A 14,529-nucleotide genomic window follows, 5' to 3' on the forward strand; every position below is an offset into this window, starting at 1 on the left:
TACCACTGAACCACAACCCCAGCCCTGAGAAACGTATTTTATCTTGATTTAAGGGTTACTGAAACTGGACCGGGGATGTGGCTTAGTGATAGAGCACTTGCTTGGCATGCAGGAGGTTCAATCCCCTGTACTACTACTAAAAAGAGGTAAGAAGACGTGAGTGGAGCTGACCAAAGCCGTTATGCCTGGATTCCCAACAATTTGAGAGACTGAGGCAAGAGGATTGCCAAATTTGAGGCTAGCCTCAGCTACTTAGACCCTGTCTCAAAAACAAAAGACTGAGAGTGTTGTTCAGTGGTAGAACACCCCTAGGTTTTGCAAAAAAAAAAAAAGAAAGAAAAGAAAACAAAACCGAGCAGAGGTAGGCAGTGATTCCACTTCAGTAACTACTGAACAAACAGCATACACTGACACAACAGGTATCAAAATGAGTTCTGAAAGTCCCGTTCTCTGTAGTGGGGGAGAAAGTGACATAAAGCAACAAGTACTGTTCCATTTCATGGTGTGTTCTGGGTACTGCTATGGAAGCTCAAAGGTTAGCAGCTGGCACAACCAAGAAAGGCTGGATGACAGTTTAGCTGAGTCTTGTGGGATAAGCGGGAGAAGCAGAAACCAAGAATATCTCAGGCGGAAAGACAAGACGGTGGGCTCAGTATTGCAGGAGAATCAAGTATGAAGGCTGGGGTTGTAGCTCAGTGGTAGAGCGCTTGTTTAGCACATGTGAAGCACTGGGTTTGATCCTCAGCACCACATAAAAATAAATAAATAAAATAAATAAAAGGTATTATGTCCATCTATGACTAAAAAACGTTTAAAAAAAAAGGTGAAGTGGGGTATGTGAAGGGTCAGTGGAGGAGGCCTCTGACTTTGTTTTATTTTTATTTATTTATTCATTTATTTATTGGTACTGGGGATTGCACTCGGGTACTTAACCACTGAGCCACGTTCCCAGCCCTTTTTTCTATTTTATTTAGGGACAAGGCATCAATGAGTTGCTTAGGGCCTTGCTGAGTTCCTGAAACTGAGTTGGAACTCAGGATCCTCCTGCCTCAGCCTCCCAAGCCGCTAGGAGTACATGCCACCATGTCTGGCCCTGGCTTTGTTTTTAGACTGGGAGAAACTTCAGCATGTTCATGGGCTCAGGGGAAGGAGTCAGATGAAAGGAAGTTTAAAGATGAAGAGAGAACTGGTGACAGGGTCTCAGGGACAACAGGGGCGATGAGACCGAAGTGTAGATAGGCTAGAAAAAGGGAGGGATAACTGGTTGATGGCATTTACGATTATCCATCCATTCATCCATCCTTTTTCTTTTCTCTTCTTTTCTTTCTTTAATGCTAGGGATTGAACTCAGAAGCACCTACCACTAAGCTATATCCCTAGTCCTTTATACATACATATATATATATATATATATATATATATATTTATTTATTTTATTATTTTTTTAAAAATTTTTTTGTAATTTTGAGATAGGTCTCACTAAGTTGCCCATACTGGCCTCAAACTTGCAATCTTCCCGCATGGGCCTCCCGAGTCTCTGGGGTTAAAGGCATATGTCACTGTGCCTGTCCATCATTTTTTGTGGGAGGTTTACTGGGGATTGAACTCAGGGGCACTCGACCACTGAGCCACATCCACAGTCTTATTTTGTATTTTATTTAGAGACAGGGTCTCATTGAGATGCTTAGTGCCTCGCTTTTGCTGAGGCTGGCTTTAAACTCGCGATCCTCCTGCCTCAGCCTCCCGAGTTGCTGGGTTTACAGGTGTGCGCCACTGTGCCCAGCTCAGGTACTTGTAAGGGAAACAGAGATTTCAAACTATTAAATTTTAATGCCTATGGATGAACTGTGGCATCAAAACTTTTAAATAAATGTATTTCAGAATTTTTAGAGAGGAAATAAAACCAAGTTCCTTTCATGGGGGAAGGACTAGCATTCAGGGAAAGATAGCATCTGTGCGGTTGGCACTAAGTACCCCAGGGCCCCCCAACACGTGTTGCACTGCAGGACTGCCCGGCTTCGAGGGCGCAGTGCCGCCAGGGGCCGCTAGGGGCCGCTAGCGGCGGCGGCGCCAGACTGCGCCGCTCTGTACGTAGCCGGGAGGAAACCTAGGCCCGAGGTCCGGGCGCAGTGCATCCTGGGTCGGCGTAGCCATGGCGGCTCGTGTCCTTTCCGCCTGTGTCCGCCGCCTGCCTGCGGCCTTTGCGCCGCTGCTCCGGGTCCCCGCACCGGCCCTGGCCCGGCCGCTCAGCACCGTTTTGTGTCCCGCGGGGAACCGGACGAGACCCGGGACTACGCAGCCGACCTCAGTGCTCTCGCAGGTGACTCGCCGTGACTTTGCCGGGGCTTGGAGGGGTCAGGGATCCGGTCGCTGGAGGTCGGAGGGTGGCGGGCATCCGGACAGTGCCAGCTGCAAGCACGAGTGACCCGGGGGCCTCTGGTTCGCTCCCCAGTCCCGCCGCCTAACGGTATTTGGTTGACCCCTGCAGGGAGGCTGGGTGACTTGGTGATTGCTTTTAAAAAGGAGCAAACACCCCGGGGTTCCATTGCTGGCCGCCACTCACCGGAACCAGTCTCCTAGCCTCGTTGAGCCCCAGAAAACGGCAGAGTTGTGGAGTGGGCGAGGTTTAGTTGAGATAATGCAGGTAGAGCACCTACCGCAGTGCTTGGTCAGCTCTCAAAACACGGGTCGCTGTTGGTCACAATGATAAGTACCGCGATCACTTTCTAGGGGGAGAGTGTTGATAAGGTGCAGAGAGGAAGCCCCTTGCCTATGCAGCCTTCTCCAGAGTAGTTATTTTAATGGATTTCTGTCCTCATTTTCTCCAGTGGCACCTTTAACCTGTTTTTTGGTCTTCTGGAAGTAAGGATAGGAAACAGGGAGTAAGTAGCTTTCCTATCGAATGAAATCTGTGTAATGCTGAAACGTGAGGCAGTGGTTTTCAACCCTAGCTAAACATTCAGATCACCTAGGTAACTTTAAAAAAAAAAAAGAAAAAAAAAAAAAAAAAAGAAAGAAATCCCTTAACCCTCCTCCTCCTGTTCTTATGATTTAGTCCTCTAAGTGAATGGGACCCTGACATGGCAGTTCTGTTTTGTTTTTAAGTATCCCATGTGACTCTGAAGTGCACCCAAGATTAAGAACTACTGCTTTAAAGACTCCCAAGGTGAAATTGAGAAACCCCTTTTCAAGCTTATGGGTTTCCTGTAATAGAGGTTTCAACTGTGACTGCCTGTTTACAATAAAAAATACAAATGCCCAGGCCAAGCTAGAATGAAGTGATACTTTTGTGCAGCTAGTTTTGAGATTTGCTGACAGGGTAATGGATTCATTCATTGGGCAATGTCCTATTAGCTATATCAAAAGGTAAATGTCATCTTTAAAGTCAGGGGCTAAAAGGGCAGTAGCATAGTTGCTGAGTGTTTGGGTGCTGAGACTGATTTCAACATTAGGCTGAAATGTGAAATGATTGTCCTAGTTTTAACAGCATTGATTCTCAAATTTCATTGTGCATACAGGTCTCCTGGATTAAAATAGATTCCGATTCAGTGGGTCTGGGAAGGGGCCTGAGGGGTTTTATTTCCAAGGAATTCTCCACAAAGATTCTGCTGCTGGTACCCCTTGGACCATATTTTGAATAAGCAAGGCACTTGAAGATAATCCACTGCCTCTTCCTGGTTTACATTTACAGCAGAGGAACTAATGTATTTATATTTACAAAGTGGTTTTGACTAAGTTCATTCAAAGATATGGAGATACAATGTTAGCTATTGAGAATGCTGTGGTCATTGGGAGAGAAGAATTAGCAAGGTTCCTTGAAGAAATAAGTGAGACCTTTCCTCCTACTCTGCCAAGAATGGGAAGGGTGGAGGTTGACTGTGAGGTTCCTGGTTGACCCCTAGATGGCTGGAGGTCTGCAGCTTGAATTTTGGAGACAGGTATGAGGTTTGTTTCCAAATAGCTGAGTTTGAGATGTCTGGTCTACTTGGACAAAATTGTTCAGTGGGCAGGTTGTAGAGGGGCTTTACAGTCATTTCCTTAGCTTCCTCTGCATTTTCCTTGGGCAGAGGAAGACCCCAGTGATGTAAGATGGATCCTGATGGAAACTGAGTTTGAGTTACTACTCCAGAGGAGTCACTCTTCCTGCAAATAGTGCCTTCCCTGTTGGGGAGACGCAAGTTCTGTTGCATATAATTGTTAAATGTAGGTCTTGGGGAAGAACAGTCAACGTCAGAAACAACCTGTGCTGGCTGTTGTGGAGGTGCTTGCTCATTCTGTAAGCTGAGATCTGTAAGCAGGAAGGAGTGAAAGACCCCTGCACGAAGTCAAGTTGCTGAACCTAAAGTAGGATATACAGTCATTCTCTGTTTCAGTTTCCTCAATTGTAATGGGGGGGTGATAGTACCAAGTATCTCACAGGTTAATGTCAGAGCTCAAGGAGATGATGTGTGTCAAGAGCTCAGGACAGCACCATAGCCTAATTTAAAAAGAAATCAATAAAGAGAACAGAAGTGCAGTACCATAACCAACTTAATGATAAGAAATCAAGGGGCTGAGGAGATAGCTCAGTTGGTAGAGTGCTTGCCTTGCAAGTACAAGGCTCTGGGTTCAATCCCCAGCATTCAAAAAAAAAAAAAGAAAGAAAGAAAGAAAAGAAGAATCAGTAAAGAAGCCAGGCACAGTGGTGCACGCCTGTAATCACATCTACTCAGGAGACTCAGGCAGGAGGATTGCAAGTTCAAGACCAGCCTCAGCAACTTACTGAGACCCTGTCTCAAAAAATAAAAAGGGCTGGGTGATGTAGCTAGTGGTAAAGTGCTCCCAGGTTCAATCCCCAGCACCAAAAAGAAAAAGGAAAGATCAGTAAAGAGGCTGAAAGAGAAAGAACAGGATCAAGTATTTGGGGGCATCCCCACAGCCACGGCATCACACTGGCGGCTGTCGTCATGATCCTACTAGATAGCAGCAAGTTGCACGTACTGTGCATACGCCAGGCAGCATTCAGAGCCCTTCACTTCATCTCAGTGACGCCTCCCAAAAGTTAGTGAGCATGGTACTGCTAAATTTAATCACTTGGCACCTATCCTGGCCCCTGCGAGCACTTGCCAGTGATGCTTGGGATGATGCTGACATCTAGTGGGCCACACGGGCAGCTGTGTTCAGACATCCCCCACCAGCCCTTCCTTTAAGGGCCCTGGGCACTTGGTGGCCTCCCTCTTTTCTTTCTCCATTTCTTCGGCATTAATTCCACCTCATGTCATTTTTTCTTAATTTTTTTTTCATACTATTTCTCAGTATGTTCACAGGGAATGTCTTCGGTATACCATGACAGGTCTCTCTGTGGGTTATTTTAACTCACATCTGTCTACTAACAGTGACAGAGCCTTGTAGAGCCATAGGATGCTGACAATGCCCTGGGGAAACAGGCTGTTCTGCAGGCCCTAGGTGATTAGTGGTAGTTAGTCTCACTGAACAGGATGAATGTCGAAAGCCTGAGAGCTGAGCCCAGGAGCCAGAGAGGCCAGTCCTGGCTTCGAGGGGAAAGACCCATTTTGATGCTGTTGACCGCTAGCGCTTCTGAGGCTATCCAAAATTGTGACTCGTACTGTGGCTACAATTGGGATCATATGATGAGGGTTCTGTAGACTTGTGCGTTCAGAGACATTCTGGGTTCACTGGCTGTGTTTCCTTCCTGCCTTTGCTCTAGGTTCCAGAGAGAGTTGCACAGTTGTGCCGCCAGTATAGTGACGCGCCCCCTTTGACGTTAGAGGGAATCAAGGACCGGGTTTTGTATGTCCTGAAACTCTATGACAAGATTGATCCAGAAAAGGTAATTATGGTGGATTAAACTTCTAGAGTATTTAATCACATGGTGTGAAATTCAAAGGGCCTGGAAGGATATTCAGTAGTCTTCCCGGCCCCCAGCCACCAGCTCCCCTAACATGGGAGACAGCCAGTGTCACCAGCTCCTTGTGTCTTTACAGAGATACTCAATGCTTATGTAAGTAAGTATATATTACATGCATTTGTGTATGTCTCTCGCCCTTTTTTAAAAACAAGTGGGCTTGGGGTTGAACTCAGCTCTAGAAGGTGCATTTAACATGTGAGGGGTTCAATCCCACCCTCAAAAAAAAGCCACAACTGGTAGGGTACCTTCCTTTTTTAATAACTGAATCTTTTGTGTGATAGCACAGTTTGTTTTTTGGGTTTTTTGGGCTTTTTTTGGTGGCACTAGGGGATCAAACCCAGGGCCTCTCACATGCTAGGCACTCTGTGCTATTCTTCCATGTGTGTGTATGGTACTGGGGATTGAACCCAGGGATACTGTACCACCGAGCTACATCCCCAGCCCTTTTTTATTTTAAGATAGGGTTTTGCTAAGTTGATGAGGCTGGCCTTGAACTTGTAATCATCCTGCCTCAGCCTCCTGAGTCTCTGGGATTATAGGTTCACACCACTGTGCACGAAGCCATGTGCTATTCCTAAGGGGAGTGCCATATCTAAGGTGCAGGGTCTTAGTTGTCAGTAAGGCAGCAAGAAAACCAAATTCCCTCAGATGTTATTCAGAACAGTGGTCAAAACTCATAGTAAGCTGAGTGTGATGGCGCACAACCTGTAATCCCAGCGACTTGGGAGGCCCAGTCAGGAGGATAGCAAGTTCAAGGGCAATCTTGGCAACATAGCAAGACTCAGTCTTAAAATTAAAAAGCCTGGGGATGTAGCTCAGTGGCAAAGCACTCCTGCGTTCAATCCCAATACCACACACACACACAAAAAAACAGTAAGATAATGTAATGTGAACTCCTTCATTTGCTTTATGTTGTTAACCACTTCCAAAGTTGAATAAGGTAACATTAAGCATACGGTGTACATGCCATTGTGGATCAAATATTAACGCTAATTAAGACCCTTATATTTAATAAAAAGTCTATATGATGTTTAAATGCCATTGTACCACTCTGTTACCTTGCAAAGCAAATGCTGTCACAGACTAAATTTTGCATTTGTTGTTCCTTTTTTACAGCTTTCGGTAAATTCCCATTTTATGAAAGACCTGGGCTTAGACAGTTTGGACCAAGTGGAGATTATCATGGCCATGGAAGACGAATTTGGTAACACACACTGGCTTAGTCTTGCATCTGCATATTATGATTGGTTTAGGTGGATTAAACTGACAGAAATGCTAGGAGTCTGAATCAGAATTAGAATCAAATAGTATTAAAATCAGTAGCATCCCTTCCCCTCCACACACACATCAGGTGAAGTAAATACTGGGGACAGTGAAAGCCTGAGAAAGCCCCATTAGAAGCTGCGGGCTAGATAACCAGACTAGCCTGCGGGACTTAGATTCCTAAGACAGGGTTCCAAGATGAAGGGCAAAAGCCACACTTGTAGAGATACTGATGACACATCAGCTAGGTAGCTAGAAGTAACAGGATATGCTGAGGACACACACCCCCTCTGGCTTGGTCTCCTATAATGCCTTACATGCACACTCCAGATTTTCTTTGTTCGGGCCTATAATGTACATGAGAACTTTATAAAGCTCCTTGCTAATTTCTGGGCAAGTTACTTCAATAAAAAGCAAAGGGACTTCTGTGCCATTCTGCAGAGCAGGACTTGGTTAAAATTCCTCACAGGTGATGTTGACTGCAACTATGGTCTAGTTTGCTAGTGGCTGACTACTGGGTCTGGATTGGACTTAGCTGTGTATGAGCCTGGATAAGTCACTACATCTCTCAAAGTCTGTCCCCTGGGCTATAAAATGTGTGTGAGAATAGTAGGAATCTCAAGATTGAGATTGCTGTGAGAATTAGAGATTGTGTGTAAAATACTCAGCACAATATTTGGGCCAAAGTGAGCACTCCGTAAATTCTAACTATCAAAACCCAACAGTCAGGCTAGGGATGTAGCTCAGTTGGTAGAGTGCTTGCCTTGCATGCACAAGGCCCTGGGTTCAATTTCCCAGCACCACACAACACCAAAAAAATAAAATAAAAAGGATTGAAGAACATAATTCATCAGATTGACTTTGAAGACATTCTAAGTGAAGGAAGTCAGATACAGAAGACCACATAGTGCCTGATTCCACTCTATTAAATGTGAAGAAGAGACAAATCCAAAAGGCAGTAGATATGTTGCCAGGGGCGGGGATAATGGGAAGTGACAGCTAATAGGCACTTGGTTTCATTTTAGGGGTGATAAAAATGTTCTGAGGAAATTAGATTAATGAAATTAATTCTGGGGGAATTAGGAAATAGTGATAGATGCAGAGCCTTGTGAATTAACCAAAAACCACTGGGTTGCATATGTTAAAAGGAGGAATTTTCTATTAATGCTAATTCTGTCCTTAAAACAACAATAAGAACCCTTTAGACTCAACATGGGCATATAGTAATAAAACCTAACTGGCTCAACCTAAATGGGACTCAACACTGCTGGGGAATTTTGGTAGAATTGTAGGTGTTTTCACTCTTCAAGTTCAGGTGCTTTGAGTTCTAAAGGATTTCCTTTTTCTACACTCACATTTTTTTTAATTTTTTTCATTTTAGGGTTTGAAATTCCTGATATAGATGCAGAAAAGTTAATGTGTCCACAAGAAATTGTTGATTACATTGCAGATAAGAAGGATATATATGAATAAAGTATCAGGTAAAAAGGACTTATAAAACATCCTCTAAAGAATTTGTCTGGTTCTTCAGTAAAGCAAGACTCAAGAAGAAATGAAAGATGGAAGTGCTTGACAGATTTTCACTTAAAATGCAGGCTGCTGCTAGGTGTGGTGACACATTTCTATAGTGCCATGATGGGGGACTGAGGTAGGGGAGGTCACAAGTTTGAGGCCAGCCTGGGCAACTCAGCAAGACCCTGTCTCAAGCTAAAAAGGGCTGGGGATGATGTCAGCCATCCTCCTAAAAAGCAATCCTGCACAAAACACTGAGCAAGGTAACCCGGAAACAGACCTGTCTCCGTCAACTGCCCACCCAAGGCCTGCCTGGCCTGCTGCCCAGGAAGCTAAGATTCTTCCTCAGGCAGGAGTGGCCTCGTGAGGAGGAGGATGGACTCCGGAGTCAGTAACCCACGGTTTTTCTCAGCTGTACCATGTGCTGTCAGCCAGGTGACCTTGGGCGGGCAGATTGGCTGGGCAGTTTTCCTGGTAGGTAAACTGGAATGATGGCCCTGCTGGGCTTTCGTGAAGGCAGCTGAGGAGTGTGTGCTGCCTGAGGCGAAGCAGCCTCCCAGTAAATACATAGGCTCTAGAATCATCAAGACATTTTAAAGTAAAACTACCTTAGTATCTGTAACATTTAGTTACACTGGAGTTGGCGCCTTAAATATGTCATTCATGAGTTGGTGACTATGCAGCAGAAAGAAAACTGAACTTATTTTGTCATTGCCAGACCCCTTTTCCTCACCCAGAGGACTCAGATGATCCTGGTGAGTGTGTGGAAGTGAGAACCCATTCTGGCGTCGCCACTGACTGACAGAGCAGTTCTCCTGGACTTGTATTTAAATTCTCTAAGTGTACTGCCCTTTGAAAATAAATCTATAAAACCAACACTTTTCTTCATCTTCAGTTTTTCAGTGATGTCCATAAAGTGCCTTTATATATTGAAACTCCATAATAGTTTTAAAGTCTTATCTCTGTCATTGATATTCACGCCTATCAAAAATACATGGCTTAAAAAAAAAAAAGCACATGGCTTTGAAATGTTTCCCTCCCCTCCTCCTCAGTATCAGGAATGAATGTATTCGTGATGGAAGCATTTTTTGCTTCACAAAATTGTTTATCGCTTCCATTAGCTAGTGGATTGTCATGGGTCAGCGGCTATCAGCATGTGGGAATGGTGTTTCATCTCTTACCCAGGGATCCCTTTTCAAATAAACAGAACTTCAGTTTTGGAGGATGGGAAGCTGTTTCTTCCTGGAAGGTCAGTGTGGCATTGTGTCCCTTTTGTCACACATCAGCGGTATACCGTGTTAGCTCCTTGGGGTTGGTGCAGAGATGTAGAGATAACATGCATACCGCGTGGGCCTTGATGAGATTCGAGTTGTGTCATGCATACTCGGTTCCTATTACTGAAAGGCGGTTCACAGGAGGAAGGGAACCAAGAACCAAGGGCCTGCAGTAAGTAATGTCACTGAGGCCGTGGGTGGGGCTGAAGCCTCAGCTGGCAGAAAATCTGGCTGGGGGATGAGGTAGCAGGGCAGCTGGCAGCTCTGGAACTGGGTCCACTCACCTGCGTCCCATCCTGAGGTGCCCAGCGTGGTGAGTCCTGCTGCGTCGCCCTAGTTACTCCAGACCTATTGCCTTCTTTTGATAATAGGAAGCAATCATAGTCACAGTGTTCCTTCCTCTTTAAAAACCAAAACAAGGTATCTTGGAAAACTGCCAACTTGGATCAGAAGCACCTCCTGATGCTTTTGTATAGCTGCACTCGTCTGCAATTAGCTTGAGTGCTTATTAGGTGCTGGGGACCCGACGGGGAGCCAAACAGGCTGCGTGCAGTTTCTTCACTGGAATGTACCACGGGAACATCTGGGTGTTTTGATGACACTCCAACTTGTTCTGGCTATTTTCAATCCCACGAGAGCTGAACATTTTGCCAATAAAATGTGTCAGGGTTGTTTTTGCCAAAGATCACTAAGTCTGGTGGCAGTGCCAAGTGACTGCTGATACCTTAACCATACGCCTGCGGTAAAATAGTCCATTCACATCACTAGCTGCTCAAAGTCCAGGAGCCAGAATGAGGGAAAATATTCACTGGACCACACATGCACTGGTAATGACGTGTATGATCTGGGTGCTCAAACCACAGCAGGGCCTTGTAAGAACTTCCTGGAATATTTTCTGAGAGGTTTCTGTACCACTGCAGGGAGGCAGCAAACTGGCCAAAGAGAAGACAGAATAAATGGGATTGTAGGTGCATACTTTTTAATCGTCTCCCAGAAAATGTGTGAGGACACTGCACCCTGTAAGCCATTCCCTTTGTGAGAGGGTGGCTTGGGAGCCCTTTGAGGACCTAGGCCTAGCCCTGCCTCCAGCCATTTTCCCCATATTGCCAGCTACTTCAGCTTTCTGTGTAGCCAAACAGCAAGTGTGCTCAAATAGCAAAGTGCCTACTGTGTGCTCAGCACTCTACTAGTACACAAAAGTGAATTGTCTCCTGTCTCAAGGAGCTCAGCCTAGTAAGGATGTGACGGCATCATCAATGCCACAAGCCAGTCTCCTGTGCTATGAATGTGATGCCCTGAGGACATGTCACTAAAGGTATTCCTGATAAAATTGTGTAACCTGAATCTGATCACAAGCACACAATCCAGAAGTGGGGCAGTAGAAAGCCTAGACTTTTAAAAATGTTATGGGCTGGTCACAGTAGTGCATGCGTGTAATCCCAACTATTCAGGTGACTGAGGCAGGAGGATTCAAGACCAGCCTCAGCAACTTGGGGAGGCTGTATCTCAAAATTTTAAAATTAAAGGACTGGGAGCTGGGTATGGTGGTGCTCACCTGTAATCTACTCAAGAGGCTGAGGCAGGAGGATTGCAAGTTGGAGGCCAGTCTCAGCAAATTAGATCCTGTCTCAAAAAAGACTGGGGATGTATCTCAGCATGCCTGAGACCTTGGGTTCAGTCTCTAGTATCGGACACATACAATATTTCACTTGATAATGTTTAGTAAATAATTATTTAATAAAGTCACAGAAAAGGGCAGGGTAACTTCTAATTAAAGGAGACCAAAGAAAGAAAACAACTTTGGGAAATGTGATGCTGAAAACGATTGGGAGGAAAAACCCCACAAAAGACATATTCGTGACAACCGGGCTGTACTTAAGCAATAATGTTTCTTATGTGGAACAGGATTATATGCAGTAGTTATAACCTCACTCTGGAAACATTTAATATTCAGGAGTGAAACACAGTGAAGTCTGCAGCTGCCTTTTTTTTTTTGGCACGGGATTGAGCCAGGTGCCACTGAACTACATCAGCAGCCAGCCCTTTTTATTTTTTTAAACAGTCTCGCTGAGTTGCCTAAACTGGCCTCAAACTTGCAATTCTCCTGCCTCAGCCTCCCGAGTTGCTGGGATTACAGGTGTGTGCCACCACACCCAGCTTGCAGCTGACTTTCAAATGGTTCAGGAAAAAGAAAAATAAAAAAGCAAACTGTAAACAGTGTAAATTGGTGACTGATGTGTACATGTGAGTTCACTGTACTATGCTTAAAATCTCTGTTGGGAGAAAAGTCTATGTATATGTAACCAGGAGCACACAGGTGACTTGTGATTGGATCCAACATTATGGGACTGGATGAACAATCAATTTTATAGGCTATGGAAAGACTGATGTGTTCAGCAAAAACAGCATGATCTCATTTCTAGAAAACATATCAAAATGTTAACCATCATTACCAAGATGGGATATAGACCTGGCTATTGTTAATCAGTGTTTCTACATTAGAATACATTGTATAATAAATGAAAAATAAAAGTGATAATTTAAAAGGGTGTGAGACTGGCATTAGTCCATTGGAAGCTGAGGAACTGGTGCCTGGGCCAGGCTTTGAGGGGAGTGGAGGCTGAGTGGAGTTTCTAGGGCGTGAATACAGACAGGAGCAGCAGCAGGCGCAGATGCAGAAGGCGGGGCACAACCTGCTCAGTCTATGGTTAAAGAAGTGACCAGGGTTAGGTCACAAAGGAAAACCGCACAGTCTGCTTGAGGAACCTGTTGGCAGTGGGTGCCACTAGGGGAGGGGTTTTCAGCAGGGAGAGACCCAGATGCATCTGAGATGATCTTGGTGGTTACTCAAGAGTGCTCATGAGGAGGCTGGGGTTGTGGCTCAGTGGTAGAGCGCTCACCTAGCACGCATGAGGCCCTAGGTTCAATCCTCAGCACCACATAAAAATAAAGGTATTGGGTCCAATTACAACTAAAACATTTATTAAAAAAAAAAAAAGTTTTCATGAGGAAAAATGATTTGGAGGTTGGGATAAAGAGATGGACTAGAAAGAGATTCTGGAAGTAAAATGGCAGAAGTTGACTGGATGAAGGAAATGAATCAGTGGAGTGTAATTTCCCAAGTTCGTGGCTTGAGCTACTTAGTACTGGTGAGTTGCTGTCTAAATGGGCTACTCAGTACTGGTGAGGACTAACCCAGATGAGGGCAGGATACAGTGACACACTCCTGTAATTCCAGCAGCTGGGGAGGCCAAGGCAGGAGAATCCCAAGTTTGAGACTCTGTCAACATAAAAATTAAAAAAAAAAAAAAAAAGACTGGGGATGTAGCTCAGTGGTAACATGCCCCTGGGTTCAATCCCCAATCCCAAAAAAAAAAAAAAAAAAAGGGGGATGAAGAGAGGATCAGATCTAATGGCAGGTGTGATTTCAGTTTGGGACACGGTACATTTGAGGTGCTTGTGAAGTACCCAAGCAGGTGACATAATGACGAGAGCTCAAGGAAGAGGTCAGGCTGGAGAACGAGGCCTGGAATCTGAGTATGGAGAGTGCTTTCGTCCTCTGCCAGGTTCCTGTAAAGGAATCTGCCCTCTCATGCTAATCAGTGGTCCAAGTTGGAAGGGACGCTTGGGTGCTTGGGGTTGAGAAGCTGGGGAACTAAGAGATGGACCTATCACATGCCCTTTCTTCATCAAGTGCATGTATGACTGTTTTTTAAAATGGCAATTAATAAGCAAATGAATACATTAAGGAAATGTAACATTTACTTTATTAATAAATTAGTGAAAACAATTAGTAAATGCCAAGGTTCAACGTTTTAAAAAAGGAGGTCACAAACAAGTTAGTGCCCTTTGTAGTGGAACCAGGCGAAGAACAAACTGAAAGCAAAATAGGAAAGAGTTCAAGCACTTTTAAGTTCCCAACAATCAGGGGAGTCAGAAGGCAGACTTATTTCAGCACCAGGTAAACTGGGGTTCTGGGTAGCCTGTCATGGACAGCCATGTAAAGGTGGCTAAGTCTCTTTACTTCTCTGAGCCAAGATTCTTCTAAAGGCAAAAGTGGGGGTCACAGGAGGGATGTGAAGGATGACGATATAACGCACATAATTAGCAGAGTACCTGGCACACGGATGAAGGAGCTGACGTGACAGGACACGAGGGAGCACGTCGAGAGGAAGTCTTCCTCACACAGCACCCGGAGGTACTCCCTCCAGTTCCCATTCTTCACGCCAGGACTGGAGTCCAAGAGGACAGGTTTCTTTCCAAGTGGCATTTACGTGGCACATAGCAAGAGGTCAAAGCCCTGCCAGGTGGTCTGTCAAAGTACTGTTTTCTGGGGTTTGGAGTATCTGCCTGGAACCCCGTAGGCTCCCCAGGAATGGAAGTAAACCAACACACACTGAAGGTGCAGAGGGTTACTGTGTCTGTTTGTGGAGGGTAGGAGTAACAAGCCTTTAAAAGCCTCATCTGGGACTTCTAGAACTCTCAGGAGGGGAAACTCTTTCCCCTTGGTTGCTAGTCGGCAGGCTCTGAGTCGACCGAGAACGAAGCAGAGCCCGGAGTCACACGGCCAGG

At 45.1% G+C, this 14,529-nt stretch overlaps 1 protein-coding gene across 1 annotated transcript; it reads left to right on the forward strand.

The window, feature by feature from the left end:
- The first annotated feature begins 2,113 nt into the window (after window positions 1–2,113).
- Ndufab1 (NADH:ubiquinone oxidoreductase subunit AB1) lies at window positions 2,114–9,571 on the forward strand. The gene is made up of 5 exons (XM_047534350.1): window positions 2,114–2,320; window positions 5,708–5,830; window positions 7,025–7,112; window positions 8,553–8,652; window positions 9,402–9,571. Exons 1-4 carry the CDS (start codon window positions 2,153–2,155, stop codon window positions 8,642–8,644), a joined length of 471 nt encoding a protein of 156 aa, XP_047390306.1. The 5' UTR covers window positions 2,114–2,152; the 3' UTR covers window positions 8,645–8,652; window positions 9,402–9,571.
- The last annotated feature ends 4,958 nt before the right edge of the window (window positions 9,572–14,529 follow it).

Source organism: Sciurus carolinensis, chromosome 18 (genome assembly GCF_902686445.1).
Source record: "Sciurus carolinensis chromosome 18, mSciCar1.2, whole genome shotgun sequence".
Lineage (NCBI taxonomy): Eukaryota > Metazoa > Chordata > Mammalia > Rodentia > Sciuridae > Sciurus > Sciurus carolinensis.